The sequence below is a fragment of the Miniopterus natalensis genome, chromosome 5, assembly GCF_054644295.1.
Source record: "Miniopterus natalensis isolate mMinNat1 chromosome 5, mMinNat1.hap1, whole genome shotgun sequence".
Lineage (NCBI taxonomy): Eukaryota > Metazoa > Chordata > Mammalia > Chiroptera > Miniopteridae > Miniopterus > Miniopterus natalensis.
Window position 1 is genome coordinate 44,600,092 of NC_142085.1, and position 15,176 is coordinate 44,615,267.

The 15,176-nt window shown below is 45.5% G+C and overlaps 1 protein-coding gene across 4 annotated transcripts in view; it reads right to left on the reverse strand.

Annotated features, from left to right (window-relative positions):
• Positions 1–8,050: 8,050 nt before the first annotated feature.
• Positions 8,051–15,176, reverse strand: part of BACH2 (BACH transcriptional regulator 2) — a 305,235-nt gene continuing 298,109 nt past the window's right edge. For all 4 annotated transcript variants that reach the window (XM_087817513.1, XM_087817511.1, XM_087817512.1 and 1 more), the window contains exon 7: positions 8,051–12,860. In XM_087817513.1, the coding sequence (XP_087673639.1) occupies positions 12,378–12,860 (483 nt within the window). In that variant the 3' untranslated portion in view covers positions 8,051–12,377. The remainder of the gene's footprint in view (positions 12,861–15,176) is intronic.

Genomic DNA, 15,176 nt, shown 5'->3' on the forward strand with positions numbered 1-15,176 from the left:
CCTTCCCTTTCCTCCTTTGTGGGGTGTATATGTCTGTGCTGAGAGAGAGGGAGAGGAGGAGAGGGAGGTTTAATTTATGGAGAGTTAAATGAATTCATTCAATAAATTCAGTTAAATTCAACTCATAAAATAAACTTAATTGAAAACTTTATATCTATTTGACTTTTAGGTGCTGGGTGTGTAAATGGATAAAATATCATCTCTGCCATCAAAGGGCTCAGAATCTGCGTGGGGAAGTTAGACAGGTACACATGTAAATGTGATTATATGTACGGTGCATGTTAGAGGGTGGGCAAAGGAGGGAGTGGTCACTTCTTTATGTATGGGGCAGGAAGAGCTTCATAGTTTTTTCTTCAGTTGCAGTTGACATTCAATATTGTGTTAGTTTCAGGTGTACAGCATAGTGGTTAGATATTTATATAACTTACAAAGGGATTGTCCCTTATAAGTCGAGCACCACCTGGTACCATGCATAGTTGTTCCAGCATTATTGCCTATATCTCCTGTGCTGTACTTTACATCCCCATGACTATTCTGTCAGTACCAACCTGTACTTCTTACTCCCTTCACCTTTTCACCTAGCCCCCCAGCCCCCCAGCCCCCCTCCCATCTGGCAACTTCTCTGTATAAGTTTGTTTCTGTTTTGTTTGTTCACTTAGTTTCTTTTTTAGATTCCACATATAAATGAAATCGTATGGTATTTGTCTTTCTCTGTCTGACTTCTTTCACTTAGCATAATAACCTCTAGGTCCATCCATGCTGTCACAAATGGTAGGATTTCATTCTTTTTTATGACCAAGTAATATTCCATTATATATATGTACCACATTTTCTAAAAATTTCATAGTTGAAGTGACTTTTGAATTGAGTCTTAAAGGTATGGTGAGTTTTCCAGGCCTAGGAGAGCTGGGGTCCATGGAAGAGGACCCCAGGAGAGGGAGCAACACAAAGGCTGAGAGCCGTGACACAGCAGGGCTCTCTGGGAGTCACATCTGGCTGGAGCACAGGGTGGAAGGAGGGCTGCGGAGCGAGGGAAGGCTGGAGAAGGGAACACAGAGGCTTGGAGGGAGGCAATGGAGAACTCAAAGGGGACGTGCAGCAGGAGAGTGGCTGGATCAGGGTTGCACTTTATTTTTATTTATTTTTTGTTAATCGTCACCTGAGGATATTTTTTCCATTGATTTTTAGAGAGAGTTGAAGGGAGGGAAGGAGGGAGAGAGAGAGAGAGAGAGAGGTGAGAGAGAGACACACTGATTGGTTGCCTCCTGCATGTGCCTGGACTGGGCCCAGGACTGAATCTACAACCCAGGCCTATGCCTTTGACTGAGAATTGGTCCTTAACCCTTTGGTGCTCTAACCACTGAGCAACACAGGCCAGGGCCAGAGTTGCACTTTAGAAAGCTCTTTCTGTCACAGTGTGGAAAACGGGTCAGAGGAGGAATCATTTGTAACCTTGAGTTGCCCTTGTCTCACTGAGGAAGGAGAGTGTGCTCCACTGTTTTAATAGTTCTGGCATTTAAAAGTCATATACAAATCTTTGGGGATATATTTCACAAAGACTTCAATCAATATTGTATTGATTTTAATTCTGTTCTCTGAAAAGCCACTGTGGAATAAACATTCCGTGACCATTGTAAGACATAATGGATATTTATTGTAGATTCTTTTTAATTCTGGAAAAAAGAATGACACTTGCTTTACCCACTGCTCCTACCAGCGTTTTTTCATTAAAAGACTCTTCCATGTTTAGAGGGGAATCTTCCCCGTTAAGCTCACTTGGTTGTGCTCACATGCTTGCTTTGTCCTTTGTTTCATTTCTTTGTGTTAATGAAGATTGAATCCCTCTAACCCAGTTTCTTATCTCCTGTGAATGTGGAAATATTTTGTTACTGTACTAAAGCTATACCTCAAGTATGAATCATCCTACCTAGATTTTTCCTAAAATGCTTCTCCCAAACTGATATTCCTTTCTTGTCAGTGACCAGTCATCTACCTAGGAGACTGTGTTCAGTATCAGTGCAGGGGAGCGTGGGACTCTCTGCCAAACCACAGCAGGGTTCTCAACTCTGGCTACGAGTTACAGTCATCTGGGGGCTTTAAAAATTGTGTTTCATGCTCAGGACCCATAGATTCTAATTAAGCCAGAATCTCTGGGGATGGGACGCAGGAACAGTATTTTTAAACTCCCATGATGACTGCAGTGTGCAGCCAAGGTTGAGAGCCTCTGTTTTGGAGTAACCATGCCAGTGGCTCCTGCTGCATTTGGGAATTCAGCGAGACAGTTTCATCATGTCCCTTTTCTTGTAACTCCTTCCATGTGAAAGGAACCTTTGTATCGGCCGAGAATTGAGGAAGAGACAGCAATGTTTTAGTTGAGCCAGATTTTCTTAATTCTTCAGATTATCTTTTGGGAGAAGTGTGCCATGATCAGGAGCCTGAAGCAGCGATTTTCGACTGGTGCATCTCAAGAATTTTTAACACATGCAATACCTTACCATTTAGCCGGGGGCACTAGCTTCTTTTCCCTTAGACTGTAAAATAAAAAAAATGACAACTGCTTGGCTGGAGTGGCTCAGCGGTTGAGCATTTACCTAGGATCCAGGAGACTGTGGTTCAAATCTGGTCAGTGCACATGCCCGGGTTGCAGGCTCGATTCCCAGCAGGGGCGTGCAGGAGGCAGCCGATCAATGACTCTCATCCTTGGTGTTTCTATCTCCCTCTCCCTTCCTCTCTCTGAAACCAATAAAGATATATTAAAAAAAAAGTCACTGGTTCAGAGAAAAGAAGGTATGGTGATAGGCCCTCTTTATTTTTTATCCTCCTCTTTACCTGTTTTTTTGTTTCTAAGAATTATAAGTAATGCTTTTGGCCACAGAGCTTATGGTCACTTTGCCCCAAGCCTCTTACAGAGTTTGCCAGGCCAGTTCACTCCTCACATGGTGGGAGAGCTCGGGCTTGAGGCCACCGCTGTCCACTCCAGAGCACTGTGGCTGGGCCCACGCATCCTGCTCCTGTCAGCAGGGGGCTGGGTCCCATTAGAAATCAGTGCAGCAAACAGGATTATGGTCATCCACCTTTAACATACAGACTGTAAGCTGCTTTTTACACTGGTAGGTCCCAGATGGCAGAATTTCTAGGGCTCACTCAGACTTCCCAGCCTCCAGAACTGGGAGAAAGAAATTTCTGTTCTTTCTATTCTCCTGTCTATGGCATTTTGTTACAGCAGCAGGAACAGACTAAGGCAGAAGGGAGACCAGCTCGGAGGCTTGCACAGCGGTCCAGGTGTAGAGGAGCGTGGCCTAGAGCAGCGGTCCTACTGTCAGGGGTTTGGAAGAACAGCTTTCCCCCCCTAACTTATTGTTTTTCAAATTCAAGTAATACAGGCTCGTTGAAAGAAATTCAGGCAATATAAAAAGAACACAGAGTAAAATGTGAATCTAGCCGGCCGGGCGTGGCTCAGTGGTTAAGCGTCGACCTAGGATCCAGGAGATTGGGGTTCGATTCCCGGTCAGGGCACATGCCTGGGTTGCAGGCTCGATCAATGACTCTCTCATCATTGATGTTTCTCTCTCTCTCTCCCTCTCCTTTCCTCTCTCTGAAATCAATAAAGATATATTAAAAAAAAAAAAAAGTGAATCTGGCCATGTGAGGGCTCGTCTTTCTGTCTCGTTCTCTCACCTGGAGCCAAAGCCCACCTCCCTCCCGGGAGACAGCTGCTGTGGGCAACATGGGGCGTGTTTCCCTTCCTTCCTCAGTGCACCCAGAATCTGTCTTTGAGGACAAATATATATCCACACATATCTGTTACTTGTTTTTTAAAATATAAATGTGATCATGCTATAGAGATGTCTCTGCAATTTGCTTTTGCTCAGTTAGTGGTATGTCTCAGGAGTCTTTCTATGTTGGCATCTATGGCACTGCCTCAGCTTTATATTAGCTCATGCTGTTCCACAGCCTGGGGGAACCGTAAGAGACTCACAGCTGTTCTAGCTTTTCTCTCCTGCAGTGTTGCAGTGACTGTTTCACGCATGTGTCTTTGACAGGTGCCTAGAAGTGGAATTAGTGTTTCTAATGGGCATGCCTGTTTCACATTGTGATGGATGCTGCCAGTGATTGTCAGGAAGAACTATACCAACTCAGCCTCTCACCGCCCAGCACAGCAGCGCCTGTTTCTCCACATTCTTGCCAATATCAGATGCTATCTCCACATCCCAATATGACGAACAAAAAATGTTTCCCTTCGTTTTATTATTTATTTTGTTTTTCCCCCTTTGTTTTAATTTACATTACTGTGATTACAATTAAGTTTGTTCATATGTTTATTGGCCATCTGTATTTATTATTCTTAGAGAGGAATAGAGAGAGAGAGAGAGAAATTCAAACCCAGGTCTGTCTGCTCCAAGGTTGATGCTCCTTCCAGGAAGCCCTGCGCTCTCTCGTCGATAACAATCAGCAGCCTCTGGACAATGGTTTATTTGCACATCCATCTGCCTGACTAGCCTGTGAAAGCTTTAAGGATAAGGCCTGTGAATTTTAAATCTTGGCTGGTGTCAACATGTAGCACAGTGTTGAATGTATGTTTATGTGTAGAGGCCCGGGACAGTACCTTACCCATCACTTCCCTGTCCCCAGTCTTTATTCCCGTTCACTGTGCTCTGTCATGTCTTGTCAACAGGTTTATTATGAGAGACTCCTTCAGAAGCTGGTGTAGCATCATTTAAAACATTTTGTTGTCATTTAAATTTCTTTCACCCTCAAAAGCCCTTATAAGTCATCAAATGCACAGCACAAATAGAAGTTTTAAAAAAAGTTTAAAAGCACCTAGTATAAAGTGCTGGCATGTCTCTGAAAGTTTCATTCACTGCTTTAGGATGAGGGTCACCACCTCAGGGATGCACCTGTCGTGGAGGGGAATGAGTGAGAGCTCGTCATGGAGAACCAATGATGCCTCTTCCTTGGCTAAGCTGCCAGTGGCAGGTGCATGTTGGGCTCTTCAGGAGCCAGGGGTGAGGTGGGGGCAGAAGGTATCATGCTCTTAAGTCAAATGAAAGGAAAGACACTTGCATAATGGGATGTGGGGTGAGCAGCTTGCTCCATCTCTCTGGGCCTTGAGTCTTTGCCATCAGGAAGTATCATGTTCCTTTATGGAGAGGCCAAGGTGCTCAATAGGGAGAACTGGAAACCCACCCCACCATGGGCACCATCACAGGCTGGTGTTAACTAGTCTTCCTAATTGAGGGGTGGGGGATGGGCTGGCAAAGAGTGAAAATTCTAGAACTATTTCAAAGAATAGCTCAGTTATTTCCAAATACACAGAACAGAACTGCTGCCAGGGACTGGTATAGGGGAAGCTGATCTGAGACTCCTTGTGCCCTAGAGTTAGATATGACTCACTCCTAAGGTACACATTCAAGGTAAGAAAGAAAATGGATGCTGCCCATTTGGGGCTGGATGGTGTCTGAATGCTTCCCTCCTGCAGGACATGACAGCTTTATTCTGTATCCAACCACAATGGTCATTCCTTCCACAAGCACACATGTCAGGGTGGGAGGAGTAAATACTATCAGTTCGAAGTGACCAGGTTTTCCTACAGAAAATTTTGGGACTCTGACCCAACTGGGCTTTTCCAGAATGGATTGAATGACTATATTTTACCTTTCATGCCTAGAATGTTATGACTGATGTTTTCAGAAGACCACACTTGCAAATCCTGTTATACGTTCCCAGGAAGCCCGCCCCATGGCTCAGTAGGGTGTCTTCATGCCCCCAAGATGCACTAAGGGAACAAAATTCACCCATTTTTAATTAGTTTTCCCACCTGGTGGGTGGGGTGCGGCCATGTGCTTCCTGAAGCCCAGACCTGGGCAGCTGTGTGCTCTCCGGACATCATGTGAATCCATCATTTACAGCCTCCCTGACAGCTCAGCCAAACCACTCCTGTGTCCAGCTTACTCCCTGAGCTGCCTGCCACTCAATATCTTGTTTTCCTTTGACATCAAAATCCAGGACTAAACTATCAAATATGCTTTTTTTCATTCAATTGTATTTACTCCCTAACCACAATTCTAAATTCCTTGCCCTGCCCCTCATTGTATCTTGGCATTGACTTAATGCCCCTTCTCCCCTGTAGGTTTTCATTTAGCTTTTTGAGATAATTGCAGATTCATATCCCATTTTGAGAAACAATACCCTTCCCACAGCTCCCCCAAGTGGTGACATTTGGCATGGGCTACAGAGCCATATCCAAACCAGGAAATTGGGTTTAATGTCTTTTATCTACTCTCATAGGCACTAGGGATTTTTAAAATTCAGAGTTGAGGAATCACATTAGCATTATCACATTTTTAGATTTCTAATCAGATTAATCAGGTGGCAGGTAAGGGTCTGAACTAGAGGAAGAAACACAACTTCTCTGGGAGAGAAGATTTCCTAAGGCTACCAGCTCTGTAGTCTCTAACCCAGGGATCAGAGGCAGAGAAACTCAGTTTACAATGCATAATGATATGTCTTTATTTCATCAACAGAAATGGTGTCTAGACAAAATTCAGTTAACACTAGCAATTCAATTGAGTGAAAAATTGTTTTTGCACAATAGTGTATTTACAACGAGTAAATGAAGTTTCAATTCATTAGTTCATAGCAACGCTTTCCCCCCCAAAATGGTAAAAATTCTTAGTTACAGAGAATAAGCATCGACAGCTGTTTTCATCTTTACAATAAAAACCACAAGAAAAACCACAATCACTTAGAAAAAAAAGGACAAGCCTAAGAACTAGTACAATAAAATGATGCACTGAATTAAGTTACATTAATCGCATAGAATCTGTGTAAAAAGTATGTAGAAAAACACCTGATGTAACCTGTTACAGTCGTTGACCAGTTATGAGAGGTACAGAGGGTTATACAGGTAGATATGTGTGAAACTGTCCGTATTGTTTGACCTGGGGAGGAGGAGGAGAGGGGCTGCGGCCCCTTGCATACACTGAGAAGACCCTGTTTTGAATATGGCCTCTGGAGTTTGTAAGGCATATATTAGAGGTGCACTTGCATCGGACTGGTTCTGGAACAAATTCTCGCAGGCCCTTTTGGCCTCACAAGCAAAGGTGGTACTTGCCCTGAATGGCCTACGGGGTCTAACCAGCACCTGAACCTCCCGAATGCATCTGGAATCTTCCTGATCACTCGCTAGACATGGCAGGTCTCCTATGTCAGAGCGTGAATGGGCACCTCAGCATTCACACATGCAAAATGCACTGCTAGGACTCAATCGGAGGGGACCCCTCTGCCTCCAGACATGTTTTGGTAGAAGACTTAGCATCCATCTGTAGGAAAACCCCTGTTTGTCCAAGTCCCTTTACCCTTTCCTGATACACACGTCCAATCACCCCCACGGGAGCATTTGGCACTGAATGCGCGTCTACCTGAAATGCACGGTCTTGGTGCCCATCTGCTTCTAAGGAGGGCCACTGTTCTATCTGAGGTCAGTAAACTGGACTGAAAGTGAAAGTCAGAGCTGTCTGTCCAGTGCTTGATAGTGAAATTTGCACACCACGCCATATGATTACATCAGAGCTATGGACGTGGGCCTCTGCAACCAAGTGGGTACCCTTCACAAACAGCAGCGTCATCTCCTCATGACAGTGAAAATACACTGAGTCACTTGATATAAATTATCTCCCAGGGTGGAGTGTAGGAAAATACTATACACTTAACTTTGCTTTGCAAGAAATGTTTTGCACCGTCCGCTGAATAATTTATCCTTAATCTGCCACAATAGGTCTTTTCTATGTACAAATACTATTTGCACACAGTATTTGAGTACAAATATCTTCTATTCTGCAGCATCTGCCTTTGATGCTTGGGTCGTGGGATGGCTCCTGCAGGGTTAACATGCAGCTTGCCTGCACACGGACTTCCTGCGCAGATGCCAACTCCACACAGGGCACCGCACTGAGGACTGACCTGCCAGAAACTGAACCTATAACAACATCCTCAAGTTGGGGAAAAAACACTAGTTCACGATCCAGTGAATAGCTTTATTCTTTAAAAAAAAAAAAAAAAAAAAATCTATGTTCTTTTGTTTATTTACGGTGGGGGTGGGGAATATCTGGCCCGAGGACCATATGTGGCCCGAGACGTCATTTGGTCTGGCCCTGCCAAAGCCTCACCAAAGAGAAGCACTTCCAGCCATCACATTAGGGGTGAGTTAATTAGATGTTTGACCAAATATAGCAGGCTAATTTTTAAGTTGGTAATTTTGTATGGCCCTTGGCAGAAAAAAGGTTCCCTGCCCCTGATTTACAGTAATGAGGACAAGACTGGATTCTTGCTTCCTTCTAGATCTATGACTCCTCCAAACTCAACGATAGTGGAGTTTGAAATCATTTGTTAAGCAGCTCCCAGTTTAAATGGGGTATGATGTGTAGAGCTAGGCAGCCAAAAAGGGTTTTGAAAGAGCTTGGCAGGCTTTTGTTCATTTCAAGAGGGTTATGCGTCTGCACAGTGGATCAGCTCACAGGGGCAGGACTTGGCGGTTTCCCAAATGGCTTATAATTTTCACACCTTTGTTTGTTTCTTCTTCTTTCATGGCCATCAGTAAGTATTAAAAGAGAAAGTGTAGGGTTAGACCTCTTGACAACAGCACTGAACTTCACACTGCGCCTAGGCGACCTTAGTAGGTCTCTCATGCAGCCCTCTCGTGGCTCCCTGCCCTCCTTTTCAAGAAGTGGCAGTTGGCATACTAATCACCAGCCTTTTTTTTACTTCCTTGGGAAAGCAATGCGAGGATTAGATCCAAAATCATAGTGCATCTTCAAAGCAGCATACCTTTAGAAAGACAGTTAATAAATTACTGGTACAATATACAAAATAACACCTTTTCTGCAGCATCACCTCTGACGCCTGAGTCATCGTTAGGGAACCGGAGAGAAGAAGCAGGAGGGCCTAGGAATTGCCTGCTTTTTTTTCCTTTGCAATTGTTTTGTTCCAGAATCAGTACGTAATGAAGTTCGATTACTCAAGGCACCCCCAGATCACGCAGAGAAACAAACACACACAGCAAAGCACTCGCCCGCCCAAAGCCTGACCCACCTGAATGAACTGAGGTTGTCTGGAGACACACATAGGACAAAGGTAGATCCAAGGGGAGGACTGGATTCAGGCGGCTGCTAACTAGTTATCGGGCCACCCCCACTGTCCCTGCCCCAACAACCCATGCCAATCCCAGGCATTTAGAGACCCAATTCGGCTGTCGTGGGAATCCTCCTCCTAAACAGTCCATGGCCGGAGGGTCCTTTATTTTGGTAAGAAAGACCCTAAAGAACACAACCAAATGTCACCGTGCCGAGCAAACACGATTCCTTGCCGTTAACTTGCTTTTCCTTCTCATAAAAGACACAGGCTTCACTAAAGGAGCCCAGGGAAAGGAGACAGGCTGGTTTTTAAAATTCCACCTGAGGCATTTTGGATTCTGGTCCCCAGCTAGTCCTCCCTTTGAATTAACCCAGAAATAATCTTGACAAACACATGGTTTAGAGCAGTAACAGACACGGACATGTCACATTGCGCAAAACCAGTCGTTGATCATGGTGGGTACCGAACAGAATCGAACAACTTGCTAAGAATCTCTAAGAAATCGAAAGACAGATTTTCAAGCTGTGTTTTTAACCAGTTCCCACGGCAGGGGCTTGGTTGGGGAGGGGAATAAAAGCGAGTGGGGGGTGGCAGGCGGAGGATGTGGGCTGAGTTGGGTGGAGAGAGCCCTCCCCACTGGAAGTGGCTGCGGCACAGCTGTGCGGACCCAGCCACGGGAAGGTGTGGGCGGAATGTGGTCAAGACTACCAGTTGCACATGAGTCGTTTCCAGGCTAAAGCATGCCAACAAGTTGGTTTGGACCTGGTTATGATAAGAGCAGAAAACATTCCTTTTTTAAAAAAGAAGAGGTCACTTAAAAAAGGCAACAAGAGAGTTAAAAACAAAATACTGTTGGCTGACTCCACCATAACACACACCTGTGATGGATCACGTGATTCACATTGAGTTTAAATTCGAGCTGTCACCAGTTTTCCACAGAGGCGAACCTCGAGGTGAAGCGCAGAATGGGTCTACTAGGCCAAGAAATGCCAACAACCGTGGTAACAACGGGAGCTCCAGTACAGAGCTTTACCAAAATCTGTCTCAGACAAGTGCACACGCACACACACACACATACACGCACACATACACACATGAGATAACGAAAACCCAGAGGCAGGTTTTAAAAGTGGAACTAGTTGAAAAGAAAAGCCTTTTTTTTTTTTTTTTAAATCCTATCGCATGAACCAACAGATTTCTGGCATTCATACATATTTAAACATTTAGCGCTAATATTTGTACAGAAAAAAGTTAATACTAAAACATATGTTACTATGATTTCACTTTTCGCCTACATCATATACTAATTCCCCCTTTTACATGCAGCTTTAATATTGTTCAAACAATGGCACAAATAAAGAAACAAAGTCAACCATCTAGTCCCCATTGCCCACCACCCCACCCCCACATCAAACCCTTAGGGACTCTTCCCACAGCCAGGCTGGAGGGCCCGCTGGAGGGAGGGAGCTGATTCCTCCTCCTCTGAAGCTGGCTGTGGGATCTCAGCACACTTTCTTGTAAACATGGCCAGGGGCCAACTTGCCCCCAGAGCCAAGGGAAGCTGCTCTCTGTGGGTTGCAAGCCAACCAGTTTTGCAGCAAGAGAAGAATATGATCATCAGGTGAGGGTAGGTGTGTGTGTGGTGGGGGCAGGGGCAGGGAGAGCTCCTGGCCATATCCTGTCCAAAGACTCAAAGAGTAAAATCTGCCTTGGGACAAGAGACTGGCAGAAAACCTCAGAATTCAACTTAAAGCATTTGGAGAAGAAAGAAAGAAATGCTTTTGTCTGTGTCAGGGACAGACCTCATGCTCACTTCTGCCCTGCTCTCTCCTACTCTGGGTGAGCTACACTAGCCCAGGGCAGCCACTTAGAGGCAGGGCCTTGGGGCTGCAGTTCATCCCCCCAGGTGAGATCTCCTGGGAGGCCAGTCCTGCTCAGCCAGGCCCTTCCAAGGAGAAGGTCCTACTGCACTACATTTCCAGGAGCAAGTGAGGCCAGATGAAGTGTTGAAATGAATGGGACTTACTCTCTGGGTGAGAAAACAGTTCTAATTCGATTTCTAGGAGCCAATGCCTGGAGTTCTGGTATAAAATCGTGGATTCCTACTGTTTTGCTGCACTTTCGAGTGAGATGCCCAAACTCTCTCCCCACTCAGGAATCTGAACATCCAACATCCACTCAGAACTCTCTGTCTGCACTTCCACTTTGCTTAGGAGAGGTGGGGAGGAGGTGAAATATAAAAATATTCAAGCAGATTATTGTCGACACATCCTAGGATGAATTCGTTATTTGGCAAGATTGTTTTTTTCCTACATAATTATCACCTGAGTGGTTTTTAATTAGCTAAAATGTTTTTACTTTTAAACTAAAAGCAAAGAATATACAGTATACTTGAGTTATACCGAAGTTACAACTTCATTTAAGAAAATAGGTTTGACCCAAAACTCAGTGCAAGTGGCAAAGTTGACCATGACTGTACAGTGTCTGCAGAAACAAATGACAAACCCACGGTGCTCAGATGACACCATCTGACGGTGCCAAACCCAAACCAAACAAACAGAAAAGGTTGTCCGAAACAAAACCTTAAAGTAAAAGCCTCCAACATAGAATTCTGTCCATAAATAAGTATAAGTTGAAGTTGAATTGTGAAGCAAGAAAAATGACCATGTGAACAGTTACCAATCTAGTTCTAGCATCAGAGACAAAAGAAGAGGAATGTCAGAACCTGTCTGTCAATGAGAAATGAAGCTTCCAGTTTTAGGATGAGAAAACTGAGGCATGCAGGACTTTTGCATATGGAGAGATATATATTTTATATATATATTATATATAATATGTACAGTCTAGCTATAAAACTTTGATGTGTATAGAAGCTGTCTTCGATGAAAAAAATTGAACATTCAGAAGAAATTCCTGAGATAGGGTTTGTGACATGGGCCACTGAGAAAAAAATCCGTGGTTGGGTCCTAGAGGTGTTATAGTCTATCCCTGTTAAGATTGAAATTAACCCACAGACAGACAGTGTCATCACTGCTGTCTTTCCTTGCCGGGGCAAGGGGTAGCACCATTGTGAAGGTAACTATATATCACTCCTGCGTGAAGAGAGGAGGGAATACTTAGAAACAGTATTGCTGCTCAGACCGCTGCTGTAGTGTGCACCATAGTCCTTCTTGGTTCTTCTAGACGACCGATGAACGGCGCCACCTGGTGTGGGAGATGTGAGAATGAGGAGGAGGGTCGAGTCACTAGGTGTAATCTTTCCTGGGCTGTTCGTCAGTTGTACACTTATCAGTCATTTCCTGGCAGAAGTCCACGGTCACCGTTTGGCTCCTGGGTTCAAGAGGAGGCCCTCTCTCTGAGAAGGTTCCTGGGTCAGTGCCTTCCAGCCTCCGCGCAGACGTACAATTCTCTGAGGCGTTGCTGGGGGGCCAGGGAGGCCCAGGGGGAGCTGCACCCTGCTCCAAACAGCAGGGCACAGTTTCCCCCACCGCACACTGGGGGGTGGCAAGGTTCTGCTCGACGCCTAAGGGCGCAGGGCTAATACTGGAGGCTGTAGGGAGACCCATGGGTCTGAGGACAGGGCAGTACCGATGCAGGGCCTGGACCTGCTCGGGGCTCTGGATGTCTCGGCAGACTTCCTGGGAAAGGCAGGAGAAGTTGTCCAGCAGTTCCCCCATGCATGCTTTCAGCTGATTCCTCTCTGACAACAGCTTCTCTTTCTCACACACCTGGACATCAGAGACACAAAAGAAAGCCTGATCAAGCCTGATCTGCAAGACCCAACACCTCGTTTCTGGGGGCTTTCCAACTTTTGTTTTTGCGTCCTACATTATAGTCAAGAGTGACTGGGTCAGGATCTAGAAACTTAAAAATTATATATCCTGGGAGCCTGGATATACACTTCTGCCAGGTCTCTTATCTGAGTAGCCCATCCAGATGTGCAATGATCTTGACAACCTTCCCTGTGGCAGCTCTTTATCTCTCTCGGTGGCCTGGCCAAGCAACTGGTAAAATCGCCACCAACCAGAAAACTTCTGGGAGTCAAGGTTCCAGTTTCTTGGAATTTGGGGTTCACAGAGAATCAACTGGAAAACTCTTGGTCCCAAACCTTGTAGCTGAAAATCTCCTGCAGATGTATTAGATTGCCATTTTTGAAGGTCAAAAATAACCCACCAAGGCAAAGCTATGGCGACAGTAAAAAAAATCAGTGGTTGCCAGGGATTTGGGGTAGGATGGGATGGGAGGGATAAATAGGCAGAACACAGAGGATTTTTAGGGCAGTGAAATTACTCTGTATGATACTATGTAATGGATACGTTATTATACATTTGTCCAAAGCCATAGAATGTACACCAAGCATGAACCCTCATATAAACTGTGGACTTTGGGTGATTCTGATGCCTCAGTGTAGGTTCACCAATTGTAACAAATATTGTAACTCTCTCTGGTGGGGCATGTTGATAATGGGGGAGGCTGAGAGTATGTAGGGGCAGGGGGCATATGGGAACTCTGTGTTTTCCATTCAATTTGGCAATGAACCTAAAACTTCTTTAAAAAAGAAAGTATTTAAAAAATGAAAATTAAAAAAAAAATTGATCATTGGCAATTTCAGATGGCTCTCTGGCCTTTGTAGCAGACAGACTGAGCACAGCAGACGCTGGGTAGGACAGCTGAGGACCGTGTAGTGAGGCCCAGTGCCGATTCTCCCTGGACACCAAGAGGGCAGGCAGAGCTGTGGGGGCTGAGTGTCTGAGATATTTTCCTTACAGAAAATCCCACACAAGCTCCTGTGTTTCTCAAATCCATCACCCCCTCAGAGAGATGAATTTAGCCACCAGAGGGGAGACTGATTAAGGTTTCACCACAACTATTTGTGTGGGGACCGAGGATCAGGAGGCTCCAGGAAGGAGGGCACACAGTGAAATGGATGGAAAAACTGGACTTCTGGAGCAGCGTGAAGTAAGTCCTCACCAATGCGTTGCCACGGTGGTAGGTGGGAGGAGTGAGGAGGAAATGGGAGAACATGGAGAGAGAGTGGGGAAAACATTCAACGGGGGGCTTCTTCATGAGCTGCACGTGCCCTTAGTGAGTGCAGCCTGGCAGGCACGCGGGCAAGTCTGTCAGAGACAGAGATTTGTACGGGAAAGGGCACCTGCTAAAATATTTATAAATTTTCCAAGAAAACATGTTTTAAAAATGAAAAATAAACAGATGTACAAGTGCAACTTGAGAGAAATACATTATACAAGTTTGCAAAGGCTGAGTGGCATGCCGGAGACAGCGTGGGAGAAGGGAGTGTGCGCGCGCTCTGGGGACTTGTGGGCGGGACAGAGATGTCTGCCACTCAGACCAGGCGAGTGGGTGCAACACCCCAGCTAGAGAGAGGCGGATAAGAAACCAAGCTCATCCAGGCTGTGCAACCTGGACCTTCTGCGCTGTAACCTGGAAGTCTGTAAAGTAAGAGGCACCACCACCCAGCCCGGAGGGGGGAATCTCCGTCTTAATTCTGCCACATCATCTCGGCCAAGCCACCGGCCCCTCCACACCTACTGACGGGCAGAGAGTCCCAGGGCACTGTCTAGAGGAAGAGAATGAAGCGCTGTGTGGGCAGTGCCCTGGCTCACTGCAGGAAAGGCAGCACACATCCCTCCTTGAAAGCAGGGAGCTCTAAGGCATGGCTAGCGGAATACTGACGAGCAGGGGGAACTCATTCAGCAGTGAAATGCAGCATGTTGTTTAAGGAGTTTCCAAAAAGTGTGGGGGGGAGCCAGGAAATGCCCTCTTGCCTTCCCAATGAAGAATGTTAGCAAAGTACCTTAGATGTCTGCCTGGTGGGTGGCTCAGACTTTATCTGTTTAGTATACACAAGTCACACGGAGAATAATGCTGACTACAAATATCAGGCATTTCTCAAATATGGGTGATTAGGGTTACTCTACCACCTGAAGAAGCATGTAGGGCCGGAATTCCTATAGACATGTGCCTAGGACCTTGGTGACTCATACCTGTGGGCTCAGGCTTTCTTGGTTCCCCACCTAAGCCCA